The 25,485-nt window shown below is 34.6% G+C and overlaps 1 protein-coding gene and 1 pseudogene across 4 annotated transcripts in view; both read right to left on the bottom strand.

Moving 5' to 3' along the window:
- The window catches only part of Dzip3 (DAZ interacting zinc finger protein 3), a 67,690-nt gene that overhangs the window by 9,076 nt on the left and 33,129 nt on the right, over nt 1-25,485 (bottom strand). For 2 of the 4 annotated variants that reach the window (XM_028755581.1, XM_028755582.1), the window contains 14 exons: nt 20,730-20,806; nt 18,536-19,153; nt 16,937-16,969; nt 15,324-15,493; nt 14,553-14,600; nt 12,476-12,501; nt 11,650-11,815; nt 10,343-10,438; nt 9,227-9,354; nt 8,819-8,887; nt 5,371-5,467; nt 3,921-4,024; nt 2,373-2,460; nt 1,211-1,312 (listed from right to left, as the gene is read on the bottom strand). In XM_028755581.1, the coding sequence (XP_028611414.1) occupies nt 1,211-1,312; nt 2,373-2,460; nt 3,921-4,024; nt 5,371-5,467; nt 8,819-8,887; nt 9,227-9,354; nt 10,343-10,438; nt 11,650-11,815; nt 12,476-12,501; nt 14,553-14,600; nt 15,324-15,493; nt 16,937-16,969; nt 18,536-19,153; nt 20,730-20,806 (1,822 nt within the window). The remainder of the gene's footprint in view (nt 1-1,210; nt 1,313-2,372; nt 2,461-3,920; nt 4,025-5,370; nt 5,468-8,818; nt 8,888-9,226; nt 9,355-10,342; nt 10,439-11,649; nt 11,816-12,475; nt 12,502-14,552; nt 14,601-15,323; nt 15,494-16,936; nt 16,970-18,535; nt 19,154-20,729; nt 20,807-25,485) is intronic. The other 2 variants (XM_028755584.1, XM_028755585.1) reach the window with 2 other exon arrangements.
- On the bottom strand, nt 9,863-9,962 carry LOC114610988 (annotated as a pseudogene).

The following is a 25,485-nucleotide window of genomic DNA, read 5'->3' as shown; positions in this document are numbered from 1 at the left end:
CATTTTGCCTTATTTTTTACATATATATATATATATATATATATATATATATATATTCTACATAAAATTATATAACTCCAAAGTTTTCACTAAGTTATAAAATAATGAGTAAGTGGTGGGTAATGAATGTACATTGAGCTCCCTTTGAGAATCACTGGTCTCATAAAACCAATAATTATCCACTTATAGAATAAGTGTCTTTTCTTTCTTCTGCTTCCTAGCATATCATGAAGTGAAGAAAGAGTTCTGCTGTGCCACAACCTTCCTGCCATAATAGATGGAGCCCTCTAAAACTGTGAGCCAAAAGGTACTCTCCCTCCCTTAAGTAGCTTCTGTTACATAGTTCATCATAGTGGCTATAAAAAAACCAGAAAATTAGGTTCAGTACTAGGTCACTGATGACTAAATATGACCATATGGTTTTTAGGTTTATAGTTGTGGAAAGAATCTGGAAATATTCGACAAGAAAAACTATAGAACACTGTAAGTAGAGTTCAATGAGTAATTCTAGTGGAAATTCAGAAGAACAGAATGGTTATAATAATGTGAACAGTAATGAATTACAATCATGAGGTTTTAGATGCAAATAGGACTGTATTGGGAACTAGACAAGACATCATTTATGATACATCCTAGCAAATATGTGGTCTTTGTTATACTCAATGATGAGTAGAAACAAAGTTTACAGAATTACCAAAAGACATCTGCCCCTCAATATCTTACCATTTTTTACTTTCTATACCCGGACTTACAGAAAAAATAAAACTGTATTACCTAATTACCCCCTAAAAGTTCACAAAAACTTTGTGTGCATTTCTGAGATTAAAGTATTCTCATCTCTAAAGTACACATAAGTGCATCTGGTTAAATCTAATGGTTCCTAATAAGGAGAGAAGTAGTATGAGTGGAAACTGCCCCTGTAGTCATAACCACAGGAGATTATAAAAGCTAAAGAAAAGGAAGTCTAAGGTAGAAGTAAAGGGACTGGCTCTCTAGTTAGCTTTCTAGGGTATTATGCTGGAATGTTTTACTTACACAGTGCTATGGAAAGCAATGAGAAATCCAGTTATCGCTTAGTGGCAAACTGGAATTTAAAACATGCACTTAGTTCCATTTGAGGACACACCAAACACTCTGTATATTCTGTATTTTATACTTTGCCATTTATCAAAATGAAGACAGTAACTTCCTGAAACACTATGCATCTTACCAGTATCTCAGGACTTGGTGGTGGTGGTGGAAGCTGAACTGGAGGCAAAGTACTCAAGGCAAACCCTTGCTTCACCTTGTTGATCTGTTCATTGTACTGTGTCTGATAGAAGATTAATACATTTCAGACCAGGAAAAAATTAACACACTTTAAACAAAGAATTGACATTTTATATCTGTAATTTTACTTATATAGAAAACTACAACTCTGGCTTGCTCCAGTTCTATAAATGTCTTGTTCTCTTGGAGTTTGGGAGTGGGGAAGGGGAAGGCAGGAAGAAGAGGGGAACAGAGGGTGAGGGGGAGAACAGAAAGAGAGGGGAGTGGGAGTCTAATTTTGGGAACTTTTGTGTTTTCAGTTTTTGGTATAGTTCCTAGTTTTCTTTATTCATTTTAGTAAACAACCCATGAGAATGGAAAATACCTTTCAAACAAAGCATTTAGTAATTTCCAAGATGGAAATAGACTTGAATGAAAACAAGGACAGGAAACAAGGAGTTTTTGAGGCTAAAAGTCTGAATATGCCTAAAAGAAATTCTAGATAGCACTAAGGACAGAGGGACAATGATTACGGAGAAAAAGGGTTCAAACCATCACTCTAAAAGCAGAGAAATCCACAGTTCTCAGAGGCAACTCTTTCTATACAACTGAACACCACTGCTTCATTTACAGATACGGATGTAAAAATCAATCAGTGTTCACATACAGGTTTGAAGATTGTATCTATAAATACTCACTAGTTTAGCCTTTTGACATTGTCAATTCAATTAAATCAATAAGATTCTGCAGTGTGGAACAATTATATAAAATTTTAAGATTAGAAACGAATATAGCCTTATTTGATATTCCACTTAATTCTATACATATAAAATTATTGATGAATTCGATAGCTAGTTAAGACATTTGTCTAAAGTGAAGGGAAAACTAGGTAAAAAACAACTTTTGAGTTTATTTTTTCCTGGGATAATGAACTAAAAAGTCACATATATGAGTCTGTAATTCAAATCTAACATTAATTATATGAAAATAATTACAAACCAAGAGGATAATCTTCGGTAACTGAGATGAAAAAATATACTTAAGTTTCTTGAGCACTGTTTGCTTTTAGTGTTAGATGTACTCTCAAATGAATTCTGCCAATTTAAGTGTAACTCAGAACTTACCCTGAGGAATGCAATCTTGTTTCGAACATCTGCCACAATGGCATTCCAACTATCTACAGCAGCCTTTAGTTGAAGTGATTCTAGGTTGCTGACACAGAAAAGGAGACACAGAGGAAACTCAATTTATATACAACATTTAGGTATACAAAAATTTCAAGTGTTCACGAGTATTTATGTAAAAAATATATAAAAAATGAAAATTAACCTCAATACTACCAATTACCTCAAAGGTTAAAAATACATGGACAAGTCTTGTTATTAATAAAGAGAAACTAGAGATACATGCATCCTTTTTAAGGGAAAATATAACACACGCTTTCAGAAATCGTTTTCACCCTATCTCTAGAATGCCATTTCTTTTTTATCTTGAAGTTACTATAAAATCTTTTTGTTCCAAAATATATCAAATAAAGTAGGGGAGCAGAAAAATCCCAACAAGGATGTTGCAGGTGCATTCTCATGAGTGTGGACCCACCTTGGAGGCAGGTTTTAGATCACCTTCATTTTAACCCTGATATCACAGAGCCAGAATTGACCTGACTCTAACACAAATTAGAAAATTAAACTGCTTCTGAGATGACAAACTGTAGAAACACACACACACACACACACACACACACACACACACACACACACACAATACAAACAGACAAACCAGATCAGCACTTTGCTGTGATGAGGAATGCTGTCACCGTGCTGATGAAGAACATAAAAGTGCACCAGTTCGCAACTGTTCACAGATGCACATCATAGAAACACTCACACATAGGAACAACTCACACAGCTTTAGCGCCTACTGTCTCTACAAGAAACTTCCTGTGGCTTTCCAAAGGAATATCTACAGTAGCATTACCATATCTACATCATAAGTCTAATAATTTACAAAAGCAAAATAAGCCATCAGTAATATCAGACAAGAAGTAGCTTCATAGTATTCTAATTTTTACAATGTTCTTTCTCCTGGCAAGCAAAGACAGACCAATTGTTCACAATAGTAATGTCTCAGCTTGATTGTACATCAGCATTAAAGATTAATGACAATTCTAAAAATGATTATTATTATGAAATAATCCTTTGATCTCAGAGATAATCAATTCATTAAAATTAAAAGGTATACCCTTAAATTTATAAGTTATAAATTTAAGAATAATTTCATAGAACTTCATTTGAAAATTAATAAGAGCACAGCAGAAATTGCCTTATAACATGTAGCATTAGCTGTTGTTACCGCTTTTTTTTCCTAAATATATTATAAAAGTACTTAAAATCAAGCATCAGTAGAAAAACAAATAGAAAGCAGTTTTCCAATGAGACTCTATCTTGGACACTCTGCCTGCCAGTGGGGAGCAAGATGCCACTGGATTCAGTGCTTGTTAATAATTCAGCAGATAAAACAACGTACATCAAGAATAAAGAAATAAACAAACACAAGGTCTATGAAGTTCCCCAGTGACTGTGCTGCATGTTTGTAAAATCCATCACAGTCAACCGTGGAGACATCTGTCCCTCTCTGATGTCACACTGAGTTAGGAAAGAAGAAAAACTTACCTTGCTGCCATGTGCGTCACCCTGGCCAGCTGATTGAGGCACTCCTTTTCTGTCTGCTCAAGGTGCAGTAAACCAAAGTCTCTACGACATTGCAAAAAATACACCTACAGAATTTTGAAAGACAAAGGAACTGAAGGAATTCTAAGTGAGCATTCTCTTTTTAGTCATCTCAGGTAAACTCAAAAGTGACTTTTCAATCTTTTCCAGGAACTCTGTATTATCTGACAATCCAAGAAGCATCACAAATACTTTTTGATCAAAGCAATTCTGCAATTATACTTATTTCATTCAATAGTTACTGTGTTAGTAAGGCTAAGAACATCACTTTTCAACTTTTTTCCCACATATTGGACTAATCTTGGAAACTGTAGAGTGGTGCCTTGGTCCCAGAGATACTTACTTGACTGATAATAGGGATAGCATAGACGTTAGGAATTTTAAAGTTCTCACTAAGTTAATTCTAATATGGAGCTAAGTTTGGGAATATTTAAAAGAAAACCTGCTGCTTATATGTTCATGAAGAAGGGCTACAGAACTAATCAGACTACAAAAAAGGCATAGTCCAAATGACCCTCACAGATCCACTCCAGTATTTCTCCAACAGAAGGAAGACTTTCTACATTATTACTGATGTACAGTCATTTAGTTTCAAGTTTTAGCTGTTAGTCAATGCTCTCAGGTAGTAATGTGGTAGAAAGTGTTTTCTAAAAGTAGTAACAGCAGGAGACAGAAACTTTTAACTAAAATCTCTGAAGAACAAACACACATGCCCTTAAGATAAGGCCAGCTTTCCCATTGTTAAGGTAAAGCTACAGCATTAATGCCTTGGACTGCTTGGATTCACTTCTCAGTTGTTGTGGAATCCCAAGAACTTGACTAGAGAAGAGGAGTGACAGGTGGCAGATTTGTAATGCTTTCTAATGTCACCAGGTTCTTCAAACAATGTGCTCTTACTATATAGCAAGTTTCACTAGGTATAAATAAAAATCGCACACACATACAATATTATTTCTTCTGAGAGACCCCAGCTGTGGTATTCTAAGCTAACTTTAACAGTATTAGGAGACTTTCTAGGGTTATGGGAAGTAAGTTGTCTTTTGATGTTGGGGCTTATGATATGTATGTGTTTTTGGAAGATCCGTATGGGACACAGCAGAGAATGTGGTATTACTGCAATAGTTAAATGTTATTCCTACAAGTATGGGAGTTAGTCTCTAACTATAAATATTGCGATTTCTTGGAGTTGCTGAAGGAAAGCAACTTAACATTACAAATACTAAAGTACTCCTAAAAGACATGGCAGTGAAATACAAGATCTGAGTTTAAGCTGTAGTGTTCTGAATGATACTAAGTTTTATTTGTGTTTATTACAAAGCCAATCTTTTTTTCAACTCCTTAGCTATATTAAAGTAAGATTATCCTTCCCCTCCATCCCACCACTTTCCTTTACCTCAGCTGTTAAGGCTCTGCTGGTTTCTGCATTCAGTTTGTTTAAATACGTTTTAACTGTGCTTTCTAGATTATGCTTCTCCATTTCCCACTGAGATCTGAAATGCATGACCATAGAGAATTAGCAACATTATAATGATAACCTTTTCTAACTTACTCAGAAGGAGGAAGATAAAACCATTACAAAGAAATGTTTTCTTGGAAAAGTATACATAGTACATGAAAACAAGAGAAGACATTAAAACATAGAGTTATTCCTTTATTACAAAAAGTGCAGAAGTTTTAAAATTCTTAGTACAGAGGCTGTGACCTATATTCTGAATCTATAATCTTAAATGAATCTTACCTCCATAACCTATAGGACCTTACACAAGAACAATGGATGGAATGTTTGGATTCTCCTGGACCTACAATTCAATCTTGAAATCTTCACCCTGTTGTGTAAGTTTTCTCTGAGATTAAAACATACCATCTTGCAGGAAACTTCTTAAGCAATATGGTATAAACAATTCAAAACAGCTTCAGGAAGTTCCTGAAATCGACAAGATTCACTAAGCCCCTCCGTCCCATAGTAAGCAATAAAAGAGAAGAGTCTCTCAGAAGAACAGAACGAATGCCCAAAGAAGACTTGTAGCAAGCAAAGTTGCAAAGACACTGCCACCAGACCAGCACCAGGAAGAAGTTTAGACCAACTGAGATATCAGGAAAAGACATTCTCCAACCTGATGAGCTGCCTCAGACTGTGTAATATGATCTAGGATCTCAATTTTGTAGGATCTCAATTTTGTAGGATCTCAATTTTTCACTCATGCTGAGATTGGCCTTGGTGATACACCTGTTTTTGAGTCATTTCTGCTTCTATAAGCAACCCCAATAAAACTCATGGGTTCAGCATGTTGGACTTTGGTGGTACCTGTACTTTGGTCTGTTGCGGATTCCCAATCTTAGGGTAAGTAGATGTGTGTGTTCCATCTCCTCAGGTTAAGTTTTGTTACCTAACAAATCCCAAAGTGAGGATGCTAGAGGAGGCAGTACTTTTTCCTCATGATTTGTACAAAGAACTTTGGGATGTGATATGATCATAAAGATGAAGCCTTCATGAACTGAAATAATACTTTATTTTAAATGATGCTTTGAGATAGCTATGTTGTCCATGTTGTCCTTCCACTATGTTAGGGTAAAATGACAAGATAAGCAGGATCTTCTATGAAGCAGAAAATCCTAATAGATATCAAATTGGTTGTTACCCTAGTGTTGTGGAAATCAGTGTCTGCTGTTAATAATTACCCTGTCAATAGTTATAGATTATAGTGGAGGAACCACAAGAGCAAAGTGCTTAGTTCTCTATACTTAACTTCTGTACATGTGAAAATGGAAAGTTTTATTACCTTAAAAAACAACTGATATAAAAATAATTCAATTATAATTATTGGCAAAAACAATAAACACACTGCTAAAAGCATTATTGTTCTAAGAAAAAAAAATTCAGAAAAATGTAAAAAACACTTCCTGTTTGGCATTAAGTACTAAATGTTAGTAATTGTTAGTAAATTTAACAGTGTGTATTTCTGTGTCAACAGCAGAAGCATGTAAGTTTCCTTCATTGTAATAAAGAAAGTCACCCCAATCAGACAGTTTTCTAGTTATTTCAGTATTTGGGTTTCATACCTTAGAATGAAATTAAATTCCAGAGTTTGAATGGAAGACCCATACGGATCCTGTGCAGGCTATTACACATAGTGGAACTTCTGAGGTTTCTCTATTTCCTCTTATTCTTTCTCAGGTTCCTACACTGAAATCTCAGAATCACATAACCTATAAACTAAATTCTGCTTTTTTTTTTTTTTTGGTTTTTCGAGACAGAGTTTCTCTATGTAGTCCTGGCTGTCCTAGAACTCACTCTGTAGACAAGGCTGGCCTCGAACTGAGAAATCCACCTGCCTCTGCCTCCCAAGTGCTGGGATTAAAGGCGTGCACCACCACTGCCTGGCTAAATTCTGCCTTTAACAATAACAACTGAAAATATACCTTTATAATAAGGAATATCACAAAAACCATTTTTAATGTTTTGTTAAGAGAAATACACACAAATGTTTAAAAACTTAAAAAAATATATTAATGGTGGAACATGACAAATATATCCCATTAAAAGCAGTGCTTATTAGAGACAAAAAAATCATAAAATGTTTAAACTACCACAACATAAATATTAACTATTACCTCACCAAATATTATATAAAGTTTGCCTAAAGTAAAAAAAAGTTACATTCCATCAAAATTAAAAACAGTTGTACTTTAAAGACATTAGATAAATGGAAAGACAACTTACAGAACAGGTAAAAATGCCTACAGGGGTGGTGATAGCTTATTGCTAGAGCACTTCCATACTATTCATGAGACACAGTAAAAGTCCTACTTATACTAAACATTCAAAGAACTCAAAGTCCTCAACAGTAAAAGATTTCCAGCCTTAAAATAGGTCAAGAAATTGAATACATTTATTCAAGAAGATACTGCGATTATTAATAAGCACTTAAAATGTTGAATTACTTAAGTCAGTGGAAAAATACAAACCAAAATAACAGACTGCTCTATATTTAACATGTACCAGGTAAAATTAATAGAATCTAAAATGTTTTGGTAAGAAAGGACAGAAAGGAGAACTGGCCCACCAACACTGTTGACACTTTTATTAAAACGTATAGCTTTTTGTACAACAGCTTTGTAAATCTCTAAAAAGTAAAGTGTGAAGTTTATTGATCAGCCTGCAATTTTACTCTTGGTAATGTAACAGGGTGGGATTTCAAACCACTATGTTAAATGAAACAAATTAGTTCTAAGAATTCTCATATACAAGTGCATTTTTATGAGATGTTCAGAATGAGCAAATCCAAAAGACACAAAGTAAATTGGCGCTTACCAGAAGCTGAAGGAATAAAGAGGGAATAACTTTATAGAAGTACATGTTTATTTTAGGAGTGACAAAAATGATCTGGAAATAAGACAGTGGTGATGGTTATCTACTTCAATGAATATATTAAAAAGGCAGTGGGCCACATGCATTACCCAGGTAAGTTTTATGTTGTATGAATTGGTTCTTTGTAAAAATATTTACAAATTATGCTCAGACAATAGGTGAATCTTGGTAAAACTCTGAGTACTACAAAGTACTTGCATCTAGAACTACTGAACAGAAGAAGTTCCTGTTTCTGGTAGCAATTTGCTGAATTTATAATGCTGCTGACTGGGCTATTGTCAGTTTTCTCTGGACAGAGCTATGATGAATATACCTTCCAATTGGCCTACACCTCTTTCTGTTTCTATCTATTAACCAAATGGAGTTACTCATATTATTCAATCTCCTGTGCAAAAATGCTGTTTGGATGATAAATGATTATCCCAGCTAAAGATGTTAAGTTTCAGAGATGGATTAAAAGAAAATGGTGTACCTTTTCATGGAAAGTTGGTCTTTAAGGTTCTTGATTTCATCATCTTTAGCATGGATTTGGCGCTGTAATCTAAGCAAATATGGAAGTCATAAAATGTTAGAAATAATTTTTCATTAACACAGAGAAGCCCCACTGTAGCTGAGAAAGGGACCAAGTATATCCTCTATAAATCCTGACCTTGAAAACAGCAAATAAACTCCTATAGCTCATTCATTGGAAATTTAACCCTGACTTTTTGAAACTTCTTTAAAAAAGAAAAAAAAAAAAAAAAGAGAACAAAAGAAAAAAAAAAGCAGCACATACAAGCCTTTGTAATTCCTACTGTGCAGTCACACTGCCACCTAGTGGCTGCAGGTTAAAGCTAAAAAAAAATTCTGAATTTTCACTTTTATCAAATTTTGTACTTACTTGGACATTTTATTGATTCCAAAAGCCACTTGTTGGTTAAGAGATACAATGATTTTTTCTTTCTTTTTGATCAGCATTTGATTTTCCTGCCATCGAAATGTCACTGTTTTCAGTTGCCTTTTGTAATCCTGCTCAATGAAAAATAGTTTCAGTATTCAAATCAACAAAAATTGAAAGAACCAAATCCACACTGAGTTTTCTAAAATAAACTTTATTATAAAAGTACTTGCAAATAAAAACATAAAACACTAAAATTAAACAGACCCAAAGTGTATACAACTTAATGAACTTATTATATATGATTGGCATGAGCATGAACACAGAAATTATGAAGCTTCACACTAAATATTTTACTTTCAGCACTAAATATTTTATGCACTTAAAAGCTACAAAAAAGAGCATCATATTCTCATTCATAACTCATGTCCATTATGTGCATTCAGTCCCTCGCCATCCCCTTATTCAGCACATATTGAAAATATATATATTTCTCATATACAATATTCAAATTATTATCCTTGTTCTTCTCCCTCTACTCCTACTCTCCATATCTCCACTCCCTTCCTGTTTCTCATTAGAAAACAGTCTTCTAAGGGATAATAATAAAATATAATATGATATCAACTAACTCATCAGAGTTAAATGGACTGCTTACCAAATTTGTATGTCATCCTTGCACAGCAGCCGTGCTAATCTCTCTATCATTCCAATTTTAGTATATATGCCATCAAAGCAAGTACCACACCAAATTTCCATCATCCATCCATCCATCCATCCATCCATCCATCCATCCACCCATCCACCGATAGACCATAAGGTTGATTCCAAGTCTCTGCTATAGCGAATAAAGTAGCAAGAAACATGGAGGGCGCAGCTCTCTCTATGGTGAGGTATGGCGTTCTCTGGGCATATGCCCAGGAGTGAGAAAGATGGGGCATACAGTGCTTCTATTTTTAGCCTCTGTGACAGCTAAAAACACTGATTCCACACTGATTTCCACAATAGCTGCATTAATTTGAACTCCAGCAAAAATGGGTTGTTTCATTGAATTCTTTAAGACAATGCACCACTGAGTTTAACATTTGAAATATTTGTTCTCTTAGACAAAATACTCACTTCACATTCATACTGCAATTTATAAAGCTGATGTTGATGAGCAAGCCTTTCCTTTTCAGTTTCTCTGAAGTCTGTACTTTCCTTTCCAGATGAGCCCTTAAGCAAATGTAACAAGAATATTTACTTCTCTAAAAAGACACTTATATTTTCTATTCACACATTTTCCACTGCATATGAAGTTGCCATTTATAGTAACTCAGATTCAGGCTTTCATTCTCTAAGAGCACTCATTATATGACACAACAGTTCTCAGTTGCTACTGCTGCTGATACTCATGCTTGTCACTGCAGTGTTTGTAATGTTCTTAGGTGGCTAGGAATCACGAAGAGACGCTTGCTATCCTCATGTTTAGGTATTATAAGGAGGAAGTACATTGCCTAAGATTACAAACAGTAAATGCAAGAGCCTGAATTGTAACTCAGGCAGTACCAATTGTCTCTCCTTAATTACACCAGTACACCAACTTATTTAATGTTCAATTTCTCTACTATATTATAAACAGGATACTAACAAGGAACATACTATATAGAACATCCTACTTTGCAGATAGTTCAATAGTTTTTATATAAGTGATTACACATTTTTCTGAAAATTTGTGCCAATTTGATTCTCATTTTGAATTCTTCTGGGTTACTGACTAACATTAATGGCTGAAATTTAAATTTCAGTGTAAAAGCCAAAGCTATGTCAATTCATTTAAAATATTCATACTGTAACAGTAACTGATTGTGATACATTTCATATTTTATATCATATAGCAGCCCACCTAGCATCAAACACGTTATATGTGTGTGTGCTTCAATCCTTCATCTACTTTGTACAAATTGTTCTTTTGAGGAATAATATTCTTATATTCATAGGTATATCACTTCAAGCAGTGGATATTACCAGAAAAGGATCTAGAAAAAACTGCTATATATTAGAGCTTTTTAGAAAATATTTCATAGTTGCAACCACATTTAATAAAGAGAAGCAAATCAGAGTAGTTTTGATTACTTAACATGTATTTTCATGACATATCATTTAGTGGGATTGTGCTAATTTTTAGTGTGTTGTCATCTCCCCTCTCTGCTCTTTCCCTCTCTTCAGAAACCTTTTACAAGAGTTGCACTTAAATGTGAAGTATGTAGTCCCAATTATATTTTTAATACCCATTATCTTGTTTTTTGTTGCTTTTCTTATCACAACAGCATAAACTGTTAGGCTTTTCAAAACAGCATACTGCTCAAAGAATCTGGAGAAAACAAAGTTAACAATTTTTTTTTCTATAAGAAAGAAGATAGGGCTAAGCCCTCTCCAGTGCTCACCTGCTCTACCATATCCAGAATATGCAGTTCGTCCAGGCTACAAAACTTGTCCTCAGCTGCGGAATCTTCTTGTGCATCACTTGTATCAGTTTTCATGTATGTACTGAGTGTGTTCACGTCTACTTGTTCTGTCTCCAGCTGGTCGTCCTTTTCTACCATATATGAGCTATAGTGGGAACACGATAATGTGGGCTTTCTCAATGGTATAGTGCTTTTCACACAGGCTATTGCTTCTCAAATTAGTATTATTCTGCCTCATGAGATACTGCATTAGAAGGGTCTGTGGTCAAAGTCTGGACAGTGCTCACACTTTTCTTTTGAACATTAACAATGAGTATCAACATATTTGACATAGGAATTGCTCAAGGCCACTTAACTGTGCGTTACAGTGTTTTCAAGAATTATGAGATTAAAAGGTTTATTGTTCAAATTATAGCTACAGTTTCTAAGTATTCCAACAGCTTTAATATTATATTATCATCACACTTCATAATTTACCCTAACCAAATAAACCATATATCTGTCCGGGAGGTAATAACGATCTATCCTTTGAAGTTAAGCTTTAGTCTACACGTACACTTGTAACTATTTTAGTAAGCATTTAAGTCAGTCTCTGAGTGAAGAATTTAATGTCAGATGACTACTAAAGAGCCTTAAAGGAAAAAAATCATAAGACATTCTTTTCTTCCACAGTTAATAATAATCTGATCTACAGAAATATCAATTTATTAAGAAAGAACTATTTTTATCTTAGAAGTTTCTCAAAAGAAATACATAATTATTGACAAAACATACCTTAAGAAAAACTTAAAATTTACATACTTACACTTGCTCATCTTCTGAATCCTTATCCTAAAAAACAACATCACAAGAATTAGTAACCTGTATCAACTACCTCAGCTCAAGTTTGTATCGTGAAGCCATATATACTTATATATCTTCAGTTAACTATAAAACTCAAATGTGACTTCTATGAAATAGATAACCACACTCTATGCATAGAATGTGTTTTTTTAAATTCCTATTGACTCTGTTTCTCTTTTAAAAGACTGTTTGTATCTTATTAAATTTATAATTCTGAAAATCACAGATTGAGATAATAGAGGAGAACACTGGACTTCAGTTTGTAACTATTAGGAAACCTGGGGAGAGAGTGTTTGTAATATCCGCTATTTCTACATTAAGTAAAGGGATTTTTGAAAAGCTACAAGAAAAAAGAAATCAGTCTGACATGTGAAGACTAGACATACAGATGAGATCACAACTGGAGGGAAATTAAAATCCTTATGTTTTCTGTTTACTAAAATCAACTAAAGCAGCAACATATCAAATAGAACCCATTTAAATGACACTTAATCTGCATTAATACAGCCTAAATTAGAAATATTAATAACTAGGAGTCTTGACTTCTACTATCTCTGATTCTGAGTTTTCTTTACAGGTATTAGGTTGTACATACAGTTTTGTTTTCTCACCTTTGTAAAAACAATTTTCTTTTACAATGTAGAAATACTGATTTCCACCTTGGTTCTAGTATACCTGAACACTTGGGTTGAACACTTGCTATGAAAAGACTGTTCATACTGAATATATCTAGTGCCATTGATAATCTCTCCAAGTCCTCATTAGTGCTTCCCATGTGGACTTTATGTCAATGCACTTCAGCCCCTTACTATGCATCTCTGCAATTTCTCTCCTGTACAGTGGCCACCCAATTTAAATGGCTGGATTCATTTCCTGTCAAGTTTCTTTTTTCTTATAGCATCATCATAAAAAGAAAAAAAGAAAAAAAAAAGAAAAAACCTTTCTGTATTTGCTTACTCTAACTCTGGGTGGGAGATATAAGAAACTAATCACCAATACAGCTGTCCATAAGGAAGATAAATTATAAGCTAAATAATAATTACTTAACAAAGAAAAAGAATATATAAAAAAAATCCCAGCTCTAAACACACTTAATGTCTCTGTATTTGGCATGCAAAATTTGACGGTTTTCTTCCAGATAGTCCCGATAGCCATGTTTAGGGATACTGCTATACTGCTATGTCCATATGTTATAAAAATAATACAACAAAGAAAGGAGGATACAGTTTCTCACAGAGGCCTTGTCATCACTTTGCAGAACACAAGCAAACTTCCATGTGCCAACCATTTTTATGAGAATTTTTGGTTAGAAAATTACTCTGATGACTATTCAGGGCTGGCTGTATAGACTACCAAGGACTATTTGCACATATAAGAACAGTGAGTATACAAACATAAAATACCTACAATAGGAATTTTTTGGTTTTTAGCATTTGTAAACTATTTAAAACTTAATAAACATAAAATATAACAAATTTGTTTCCTAATGACTAAATGTCATCTTAATAAAGTCATCATTTTCAAAAAGTATCTTAATTTCTTTAATAAAACTCAACTACAAAAAACAGAATGTTAAAAAACATTCATTAAATACATGTTAGCTTATGGGGTATAAGTTTGAGACTTACTATTGTTTTATAAAATACACATCACTAATGAATGCTGTTCTAACACCTTACTAAATAGGAAATAGTAATAAAAATACTCATAATTTTATTTAATTTTCAAAAATATTGAGTAATGCTATAACAATGTCACTGATATTTTACTTGGCAGAATAAAATATAAATTATTTTATTCTTAATCTTAGTATTTTACAAATTAATCTTCATTAATTGCATTAGTCACTAAAATGTTTATATGTTCCAATGACTAGTAGCAAATCAGAAGACTGTAGTTAGAGAAACTACCATCAGTTTTGGTACACAGATGTATCAAAACTTTGAGTACACTCTAGATTAGAAAACCTACATTATTTTTTTAAACACAAAGTTTATACTGAAAAAATGTGAGCACCATACTCCAATGCAGGGTTTTACCTTCTTATTACTCTTACTTCTTTTCTTTTTCTTTGTTTTACTTTTAACCTAGAAGACAAAAATAAGGCAATCATTTAATATGATATTCAAACCATACAATGGATTTTATGCAATGTTTCACCTAACTACTACTATCATTTTCTTCTAATACTTATTTTTCTAGATTTTTGTGTATTTTTCTAAATTGTATTTTTTTACATATTTTTATGGAAAAAGTATTATATTTAATGTAACATCAATGTTCTACCCTTGAAAAATATAAAAAACACATACAAAAAAACAAAACAAAAACAAATGAGAAACATACTTTTTAAAGAGCAACAATATAATTTTACCCATAACTTAAAAGTTTCAGCCTGAGTAAATTAGTATCTGTATAGTAGCTAGTTACTTGCTTAGCACTCAGATTTCATCCTGATTTATTAAACTTTACTTCCGTGTTAGAGAAATTGAAATATTTCATTATTCTTAGTTTTTCTCTCTCTTCTACTTGTCCTACATCTTTTCCATTCTTTACTTCCCAAATGTACTTCCATTGGTTGGGACTAAAATAACATACTCCAAAAGCTAACACAGTGCTTGACTTTTGGCAAAATTACTGAAGGAGAATTACTGAAGGAGAAGCTATGGCAATGAGGAGAAGTCATGTGGAAAGAGTCACTTCAACACAAACTCTATGTGAACACTACTTTTTCCAATGCTAGAGTGTAGTGCATATAACACTGGAAAGCGCAGAATAAGTCCTTCATAGTTAAATATTAAACCTTATACCTCCTGAAGATCTTTAACAGATTCTGTTGAAGATTCACTAGGTATCGAGGCTACATCTTTATTTATTTCTGCTAACTGCATTTCAGCGCTTGATTTCACATCTATATTGTATTCCATCACAGGTGGACTCAAGTCTTCTTCATCATTCTGTAAGTCATCTATGTCTATACCTAAATAACAAAGAGAAAAATTCATAATTTAGTGGCAAAGTTTGAAAAAGTTTAGCCTTTTATTATAATTATAAAAATATTTGCTAGGCTGGCAAGATAGTGCTATGGGTAAGGGCTTTTGCCTTCATGCCTAAAGACCTTAGCCTGATTTCCAGAATCCACATGGTAGAGGGAGGGAACCAACTCCAGCAAGTTGTCCTCTGATCTCTAAACTTGCACTAAATGGAAACAAAACACAAACACTTCCCACTGCCACATAAAAATTGCAATTCTTACTTACCCAAAAATCACAGGCACCAATGAGCCTGGAACCAATTAGTATAAGACAAAATGATATAATACCTCATTAATATTTATATAGATTCCAAGTTTTAGGTACTTTAGAATGTAAGTACAATCTAAATACTAAGGTATTAAATTCTGCTGTTGATCTTATCAGAAGTACAACTAATATTATTTTATAGAATAAAAATATGAAATATAAAGCAAAGAAAAGCTAGATCATTTTGCATTTCCCTTTCATAAAATTAGTAATTGTACAAATTTTGTTTGAATCTTTGCTTATTTTCATTGTCCCAAAGACTCAGCCTTAAAATTTCCAGAGATGACCCAACATTTAATCTCAAGCAAATCCATGGTACTGTTTTCTAAAGAATAATTTTAGATTGTAATTATAATTTATATTTGTATTTATTTAAGATTTGTGTGTGTGCATGCTGTGATAGCCTGATACGGGTGAAAGACGCTGAAGTGGGGCCCTCTGCAAGAACAGCAAGTGCTCGTATTCACTGAGCAGTCTGATCATCCCCCTAAACTTTATTGTTTGGAGCCTCCACACGGGAAATACTAAACCAGGCAGGGAGTCATGTGTTGCAGTCACAGATACCTAGATACTTGGAAGGCTAACAAAGGTAAGTTCCTGGAATATATTTTGGACAACATTGTTTATAAGAACAACAACAAAAAAAAAAAACCAAACACCAAAACAAGTTTAAAGAAAAAGAAAGAAAGAAAGAAAGAAAGAAAGAAAGAAAGAAAGAAGGAAAGAAAGAAAGAAAGAAAGAAAGAAAGAAAGAAAGAAAGAGGACATGAAAAACAGCAGTTCACCAGAGTCCCCTGAATGCAAAGCTATAGAAAATAGGTTATGCATACAATAAAGCTATACAAAACAGCACAGATTAAGCTGGAAGAACAAACAGACAGCAGTTTTGTCTGTTGAAACTCTGGAACAACATCGTTGAATAAGCACTAAAATCAAATCAGAGGAAGGCATATATACTAGGTTCAACTGCCACAGTAAGTTGATCATGTGATTTTTCTAAGCTTCTTGTTAATGTATAGCTTATGATATAGTTTATCTAAACACATGTCAACAACATATTTATGCCTTAGGGATTCTGAGTTAAAAGGTGACGTATGCATTTTGAGTTTAAATAAACTTACGCTGACTGCCTGTTATTGAATGTAGAGTAATTCCTATGGCAAACAGAGAAAAAAAATAATTAGAAATGTAACTGCAAGCACAACGATCAAATATCATAATGAAGACAGCAGAAAACCTTTAAGGAGCGTTAGTCTATTCCACAACTATCTAGAAAAGAACCAGCACTCCTCACTAATGCAGTTTAGACAAGATATAATCTACTTATATATAACCCATGGAGCAGCAACAAACAATTTTTTAAAAGTAAAATAGTTCTATCATTGTCCCTTCCCTGTATTCCTTCCTATCCCAAACTCCCCCTCCTTCCCTCTTGAAGTCACCTCTTCCTTTAGCTATGGTCATACATACATACATACATACATACATACATACAAACAAAGCCTGCTTAACCCATTTAGTGTGACTTGTATGGGATTTCAGAGCTGACCACTTCGTACCAGATAAACAACTAGGGAACTTATTTCTGAGGACACCATTTCTCTCACTCTTAGCTGTTTGTTAGGTATATATAGTTCTTTTCATCTAGAGGTGGGGTTCCATGAGATTTTTCCTTTCCATGTCAGCATGTCTATTGGTGATGGACTTCTTCAGTTCTTGATTAAGTAGTTATATCGTTAGTGAAGCTCCTCTGCCATTCCTATAAAAATACAATCTCCCAGCAGTTTTCCTGGTCCTCTGGCACTTACAATCTATCTGTCCCCTCTTCTGGAATGTTCCCTGAGCTTTAGGTACAGGAGTTGTTTTGTAGATGTATCAATTGAGGCTGTACACCCATAATCACTTCAATAAGAACTTTAAACTAAGCAGCAATTCTTATTTAATGTTAGTCTAAGACTACAAAGAATATTCTAAGACTATGAAGAAATGTTCATGAAATGGACAGAAAGTCTCCACTGAAGGTTTGATTCTTTCAAGCCATACAGATTACCCGGATCACAACTCCATTCCTGTCCTTGTCTGTCAGTCTACTGAGTATCTGCAATATGTAAATGTAACAGGCTGTATTAGGCCCTACAGATTAAAAAACAAAGCCTAAAAAGAAAAAAAAAAACTTCACATAGACATAGTAGCGGTAATGGATGTTGTTGGATCTGTATGAAGACTGAAATTTTAGTGACTAAGAAAAGAGATAAAAAGGTTCCATTAAAGGCACTATTAAAGGTATTTTTAACATAAGCTCTTTAAGTGAAAATTACTTGATATGGTCTGGATTTAATTAGTGCTCAGAGCCCTTTCCCCTAATGTATGCATATATGTGTATATATGTATATACATACATATAAATGTATATGTGTACAAATGTATACACACACACACATGTGTGCGCACACACGCATATACACACGTACACATGCATTATAGATATAAAATATTTTGGTTACATGTATTGTTACCAAAAACATTTGGGTAAATGTATTGTTTAAGGCTTCCAAATTATACCTTGAAGATTCCTTTCTAATATCTAACATCATAAAATTTAGTGTCTTCTCATACTGAAAAAAGGCTCTAAAACCCTAAATAGGAAAACAAAGAATCCCTAAACACAGAACAGACACTCAAAAATGGTTTGCTGGCTAATGTAAGTAATTATTTAGTACCTTGTTGATAGCAGGATAACATCCTCTGGATGATTTCTGGTACTGGTATGCCTAGATAAATGGACAGCTGATGATAATCAAGGGAGATATTCTCAATGGGATTCTCCTTGACTTTGTCAATATCGTCTTGTTTCATTCCAAGGCGCAGAAGAATATCAGAAACTTTTTTCCAAATTGAATTGAACTGTAACTCAGTGAGACCATTCATCAGAATCTCACTGAGAAGGAAATCTCTGTACTTGCAGAGCCTCAGAATGTCTGCAGACTTAGAGAGATCAGAAGATGGTGGATCCATATCCCAGCCTTTTCTGGGTGCAGGGAATACATTCAGATGTTTAATGAGCGCTAATAAGAGGCATAAGTCAAACTGTTTGGACTGTGGTAGCTCCTTGTTTGGGGGATAAAGCAGATGCCATGATCCACCCAAAGGGTGATTGGTCCAAAGATGATTGTAGTAGGGTTCCAGCACATTCTTGTGTATAAGCAGCTCTTTTTTCAAAAGAGTGGGTGGCATAGCCTCATCAAATATTTGCCGGACAATGTCAGTACCAGAAATAATAATTATATGAAGCAGATGATAGAAATAGTTATAATCAAGTTTGAAGATAGGCACTTCATCTGAAAATGAATTTGGAAAAGTCAAAAAGTCCACATTAATGCTCTTTTTCTATGTGGTTCCTCACACTGCACCCTAAGCTCCTATAGGGCAGGAACTGCTTCAAGGAATGAAGTACAGAAGAAATTTACCATAGTCAGTGTTTAATAAGCATGTTATTCTCTGTCTAGCTATCAAAAACTCTAGACAAAAAGAGCATGGTCCTAAGTAGAAGGAACTTCAGATTCTCCTAACCCAGAGGCTTTCAACCATCTGTGATTTTATTTAAGTAAATTAATATTGGCAACATAATGGCAAAGTAGTTCTAGAAATCCTGGAATTAGACAAAAAAGGAATTTTTTATATAAATGATTCTATTTATATTTTCTACAAAATCAGTCCATGCAGAACCTTGTGTGTGAAAGTGGTGCACGCACAGTCTAGCACTCACTGAGTATTGCTGTCTGAGTGAGCAACAGCTAAGCTTTAAAGCTTTATTCCATGTTAAAGGACGTATCACTACTGTCTATCACATTAGAAGGTTCATACTAGCCTATGTAGTTATCTAAGGAGCTGTGGTCAACAGACCAGAAAGATGGGCACCTACGTGAGGCTTTGAGTCCTGCAGAAGTTTGGGTACCACTGCAAACATACCCATTGAATGGACATCTGAAGTTTTGTTTATTTGTTTGATTTTTTTAATCATCAGACAACAGAATATAAGAAATATTTATCTAATAAACTGAATAATTACATTGGTATTTCAACAATGAAATGGAATGAGGCAGCAGACTAAACTATTTAGTATTTTCTAGTTTATTAGTACTTCAAGAGGAAATTGGGCTGAAATTAGTGGGAAGCCAGTCTATGATAGGACTTAGTTCTTGAATGAGTAGTAAACAATGTGGTTATTATAAAAAATAACTTTATTATTTTATCCTTCATAGTTTCTCTCTTTAAGAGACTTTTAAATTAGTAACTTTGCTTAATATAATTGATATATACTGTGAAAACACAATTTAATAGTAAATATCTCATAGGGACTTCTCTAAACTGTCAAATATACAGCAGGTTAGCAGTAGTGTTATCTAGTCTCCCTAGTGAAAAACGGCTGACCAAAGTTGTCTTCCATGAAACCAGGGGCCTCTATGTTCTCCGATGCTGAACAGATTACTTCCTTGGACACTCCTAAAGAGGTGGCATGTGCATTTAGACTGCCTGGCTCCAAGCTCCAAAATGTTCATTCCTTGTATTTTAGACTGCTATCACACTTGCTCTCTTAAGATAGAATGTAACAAGAAGAGAAGGGCTAGATGAAAAGTCTCCTGAGGTAAATCCTACTGTATATTTACAAGCATGTTCCAGAGTTGTCATGTCTCTCCAGTGCCAAAATAATATGAGAGCCATATACTTGCTGATTTTTTTGTCTATAAGTTCTCGTATGCACTGTAAGTGCAGTAAGCACTGTTCGGTGATATAATCCTGAACCTTGTGAAGAGTAACCACAAATGATTGCACAACTGCTAACAGAATGATATTTTACAGAGATAGGAAAAAAAGTTAATATTTTCAATAGGAATCATAAAAATAAAGTAATACCTTTTGTGTATGGTTTTAAATTGAATTTCGGCCTAATATCCGTGTCAGTTAATTCCAGAGACATCAAATTCTTGTAACTGCAAGTAGAAAAAAAAATTGTTATACTGAAACAATACCAGAGTTAGTCCAAAATTTTAGAATAAACAACATTGTGAATTTTGTTAACCTACAAATATAACTTAAAGTAAAGGAAAAGACAATCTGAATAAAAATAAAAACCACAAGCAATAACAACTCTATACTGAAATTGTCACTATAATTCAGAAGTACAGAGTCCTGACAAATTCACAAAGAATTTTATGAGGCAAAACTATGAGGCAGGTGAAAAAAAGGAAAATAAAAGAATAAGCATTGTAAAGACAAATAATATCAAACAAGAAATCTTTCTTATCCTATCAAGATCACAAAAACTAAAATAAAAAAATTTAAAGGAAACTCATCTTACTCAATTTCTAGAGATGTTTAAAAAATAATGAGTAAGCTCTTACAAAAATATTAACATTCATAATTAGAATGAATGAAGGGATGAAGTATAAAAAATTATTTAATAAGTAAATGTTGCCAGTCAACTCTGTGTCTTTGTTTTGCAATGAACTTTGCACCACAAAAACCAAAAACATACAAACAAACAAAAAACCAACCAACCAAACAAAAAAAAAACCCACTCAAACTTGATATTTACTAAGAAGTAAATATCAAGGTGGCTACTGTTTGTTGATAAAAAAGATCTTATCCTAAGTGTCATTATGTGGAAAATTTTAAAGCTCAAACAATATGATTAGTAAAAGCTGATTAAAAGGAATTATCCAAAATGCTGGTAAGAATTGTAAATTGGTGAAACTATGCATGAAAAAATTAATAGTATATAATCACTTGAAAATATGCTTTAAAAGGTATAAAATTCTAACTCTAAGTAACTACTATATACATATATTCACATTTATCACAATTGATACAGTTTAAAATTATAGATAATACAAGTATCTATCAACAGTGGTGTAAATGTTGCAATAAAATAAATGACAGCAAGAAAATAACACAAATGAGTCACACAATACATAGTTTAGGAATGAACAAAACTAAAGTGTCTGTATATATATGGTTCTACTTATAAGACAAACTGTCTTATAAGTAAAAATTATACAATTTTTAAAATAGATTATAGTAGGTTGCAAGTGTACATAAGAAATTCTAGAGTAATCACTCCATTAAACAGCATAAAACTAACAGGACAGCAGGGTAAAGAGATGGCTGAGCAATTAAGAACATTTATTACACGGTGGCTCACAACAGTCTGTAACTCAATTCTAGGAGATATGACACCTTTTCTGTCTTTCACAAGCTCCTGTACATACACATATATTCAGGCACAAAAGTCTAATAAGATACACAAATAAAAACAAAGAGAAGATGGATAAAAATAAAAGATGGTAGATTCAAATCAATTATCTAAATAAATGCAGAATATTATATATGTAATATATATGGAATAAACACTAGCATAAAGGTAAAGATTAACAAATTAGAAGTAAGAACAAAATCTATATCATCCACAAAAATAAAAACAACTTTCAATGAGATATACAAGTTGAAATGAATGGATACAAAATAAATGGAAATGTTACTACTAGAAAAAAAAGAGACTTGATGTAGGATTTTAAGGGATAATGGGGATTTTATATACAGGGTTGCATAAATGATGTGCTTTTAGCATCTAGTAAAATGGCTTAAAAATAAAAAGATACGGATGAAGTACAGACAGAACACAACTTTTTCAAAATAAAGCAAGTCAAGAAAAGATACCATGCTTTCATGTTTCAGGCATTCTTTTGCATAATGTGTACAAACTAGTAAGCAAGACACCATTCTTGCCCTCACTGAGATGACTGTCAAATGCTTATCTCCTAATAAACATAAAATGGTTTGAGATGCATAAAAGGAATTATGAGAAACCCCATATTTATTAACTAGGCAAAAGCAAATAGTACCAGTGCTAGTTCTGAGGGTGAAACCAACCTGCTTCCAGGTAAACCCCAGAGATTACTTAAGATGACACACTCAAGAAGCTAAAAGCTCACATGCAGTCAAAGCAGAATGATGGTAGACGATATAGTAAGGTCAACAAGACCTAACGCTGTTAAGAGCAATGTGAAGTCTCTGAAATACTGTCAAACACAGAAATTATTTATTTGCATTTTTGCCATTAAAAAGTTCTATGACAGTTAAATAAACAACAATCTTTAGAAAAAAAGAAAGGATAAGGACAGACTTGGCTTTTTTTCCAGTTTTTACTTATTTTTTTAAATTTTTTTATTGGGTGTTTTATTTACATTTCATATGTTGTCCCCTTACCCCATCCCCCACCCACCCAGGAAACCCCAATCCCCTCACCCCTCCTCCTTCTTCTCTGTGGATGTAACCTCTATCTACCCCCCCCACTCCCACCTCCCCACCCTCAAAATTCCCACCCCTTGGGGCATCCAGCCTTCATGAGGTCAAGGTTCTCTTCTTCCACCTACGCCCAGCAGGGCCCTCCACTCTTACATATTCAGTTGAAGCCATGGATCCCTCCCTAAGTGCTCCCAGGCTGGTGGTTTAGACCCTGGGAGCTGTGGTTGGTTGGTATTGTTGCTCTCCTCATGGTGACGCAAATCCTTTCAGCTCCTTCAGTCCTCACTCTAACTCCTCCATTGAGAACCCCATGATCAGTTCAATGGCTAGTTGTGAGCATCTGCCTCTGAATATGTCAGACTCTTGAAGACCTCTGAGGAGAAATCCATATCAGGCTCTTATCAGCATGCACTTCCTGACTTCCACATAAGCATCTACCTTTGGTGACTGCACATGGGATGGATACTCAGGTGGAGTGGTCTTCAGACGGCCCCTCCTTCCAGCCTGTGTGAGCAATTCATTGTTTTTAATAGCTGAGTAATACTCCATTGTGTAAATATACCACATTTTTTGAATCCATTCCTCAGTTGAAGGACATCTGGGTTCTTTCCAGCTCCTGGCTATTATAAATAAGGCTGCTATGAACATAGTTGAGCATATGTCCTTATTATATGTTCGAGCATCTTCTGGGTATATGCCTAGGAGTGGTATAGCTGGATCCTCGGGTAATGCTATGTCCAATTTTCTGAGGAACCGCCAGACTGATTTCCAAAGTGGTTGCACCATCTTGCAGTCCCACCAACAATGGAGGAGTGTTCCTCTTTCTCCACACCCTCACCAGCATCTACTATCACCTGAGTTTTTAATCTTAGCCATTCTGACTGGTGTGAGATGGAATCTCAGGGTTGTTTTGATTTGCATTTCCCTGACGACTAAGGATGCTGAACATTTCTTTAGGTGCTTCTCGGCCATTCGAGTTTCTTCCGTTGAAAATTCTTTGTTAAGCTCTATACCCCATTTTTTAATAGGGTAATTTGGTTGTCTGGAGTCTAATTTCTTGAGTTCTTTGTATATATTGGATATTAGCCCTCTATCAGATGAAGGATTGGTAAAGATCTTTTCCCAATTTGTTGGTTGTCGTTTTGTCCTATTGACAGTGTCCTTTGCCTTACAGAAACCTTGCAATTTTATGAAGTCCCATTTGTCAATTCTTGATCTTAGAGCATATGCCATTGGAGTTCTGTTCAGGAACTTTTCCCCTGTGCCCAAGTATTCGAGGCTCTTCCCCACCTTCTCTTCTATTAGTTTCAGTGTATCTGGTTTTATGTGGAGGTCCTTTATCCACTTAGACTTGAGCTTTGAACAAGGGGATAAGAATGGATCAATTTTCATTCTTCTACATGTTGTCCTCCAGTTGAACCAGCACGATTTGTTGAAAATGCTGTCCTTTTTCCACTGGACAGTTCTAGCTCCTTTGTCAAAGATCAAGTGACCATAGGGGTGTGGGATCATGAGTCAGTCTGCTCTTGTCCTGTGGAGACACTGAATCCTGAGTCATCCTAGAAGAGCCACTGCACTCAGAGCAGCCGGTAAGAACTCCATCTCACTCCCTAAGCCCCATAGATACATCTGGGAGCCAGGGACATTCAGGACACAGAAGCTACCCAAACCCCGCCCCTCCGGAATTCCACTTCCCTTTCTCCTCTGCCTGGTCCTTTGGGCTGGGGCAGACACAGAGTCGGTCTGCTCCTGTCCTCTGGAGATACTGAATCCTGAGTCATCGAGGAGCCACTGCACTCAGAGCAGCCGAGGAGCCACTGCACTCAGAGCAGAAGGATTTCCAGATCCAAGAGGTGGCCTGAGTCCCAGGAGTTCTTACACCCAGGAGATTAGGAGCATAAGACCACAGAGACATCTGGACTCTGAGGAGCTCTACAACAAGCAAGATAACTGGAAATACAGACTCCAGTCTTACACAGTGAGGGCAGGTAACACTAGAGTTAACCAGATGGCGAAAGGCAAGCGCAAGAACATAAGCAACAGAAACCAAAGTTTCTTGGCATCATCAGTACCCAGTTCTCCCAATATAGCAAGCCCTGGACACCCCATCACACCTGAAAAGCAGGATTCAGAATTAAAATCACTTCTCATGATGATGATAGAGGATTATAAGAAGGAATTAAGTAACTCCCTTAAAGAAATACAGGAGAGTACAAGTAAACAGATAGAAGCCTTTAAAGAGGAATCACAGAAATCCCTTAAAGAAATGCAAGAAAACACAAAGAAGGAATTAAACAAAAACATTCATGATCTGAAAATAGAAATAGAAACAATAAAGAAAGTTCAAAGGGAGACAACCATGGAG

The sequence above is a fragment of the Grammomys surdaster genome, unplaced genomic scaffold (genome assembly GCF_004785775.1).
Source record: "Grammomys surdaster isolate TR1022 unplaced genomic scaffold, NIH_TR_1.0 126066, whole genome shotgun sequence".
Lineage (NCBI taxonomy): Eukaryota > Metazoa > Chordata > Mammalia > Rodentia > Muridae > Grammomys > Grammomys surdaster.
This window is presented reverse-complemented; position numbering and strand designations above follow the sequence as displayed.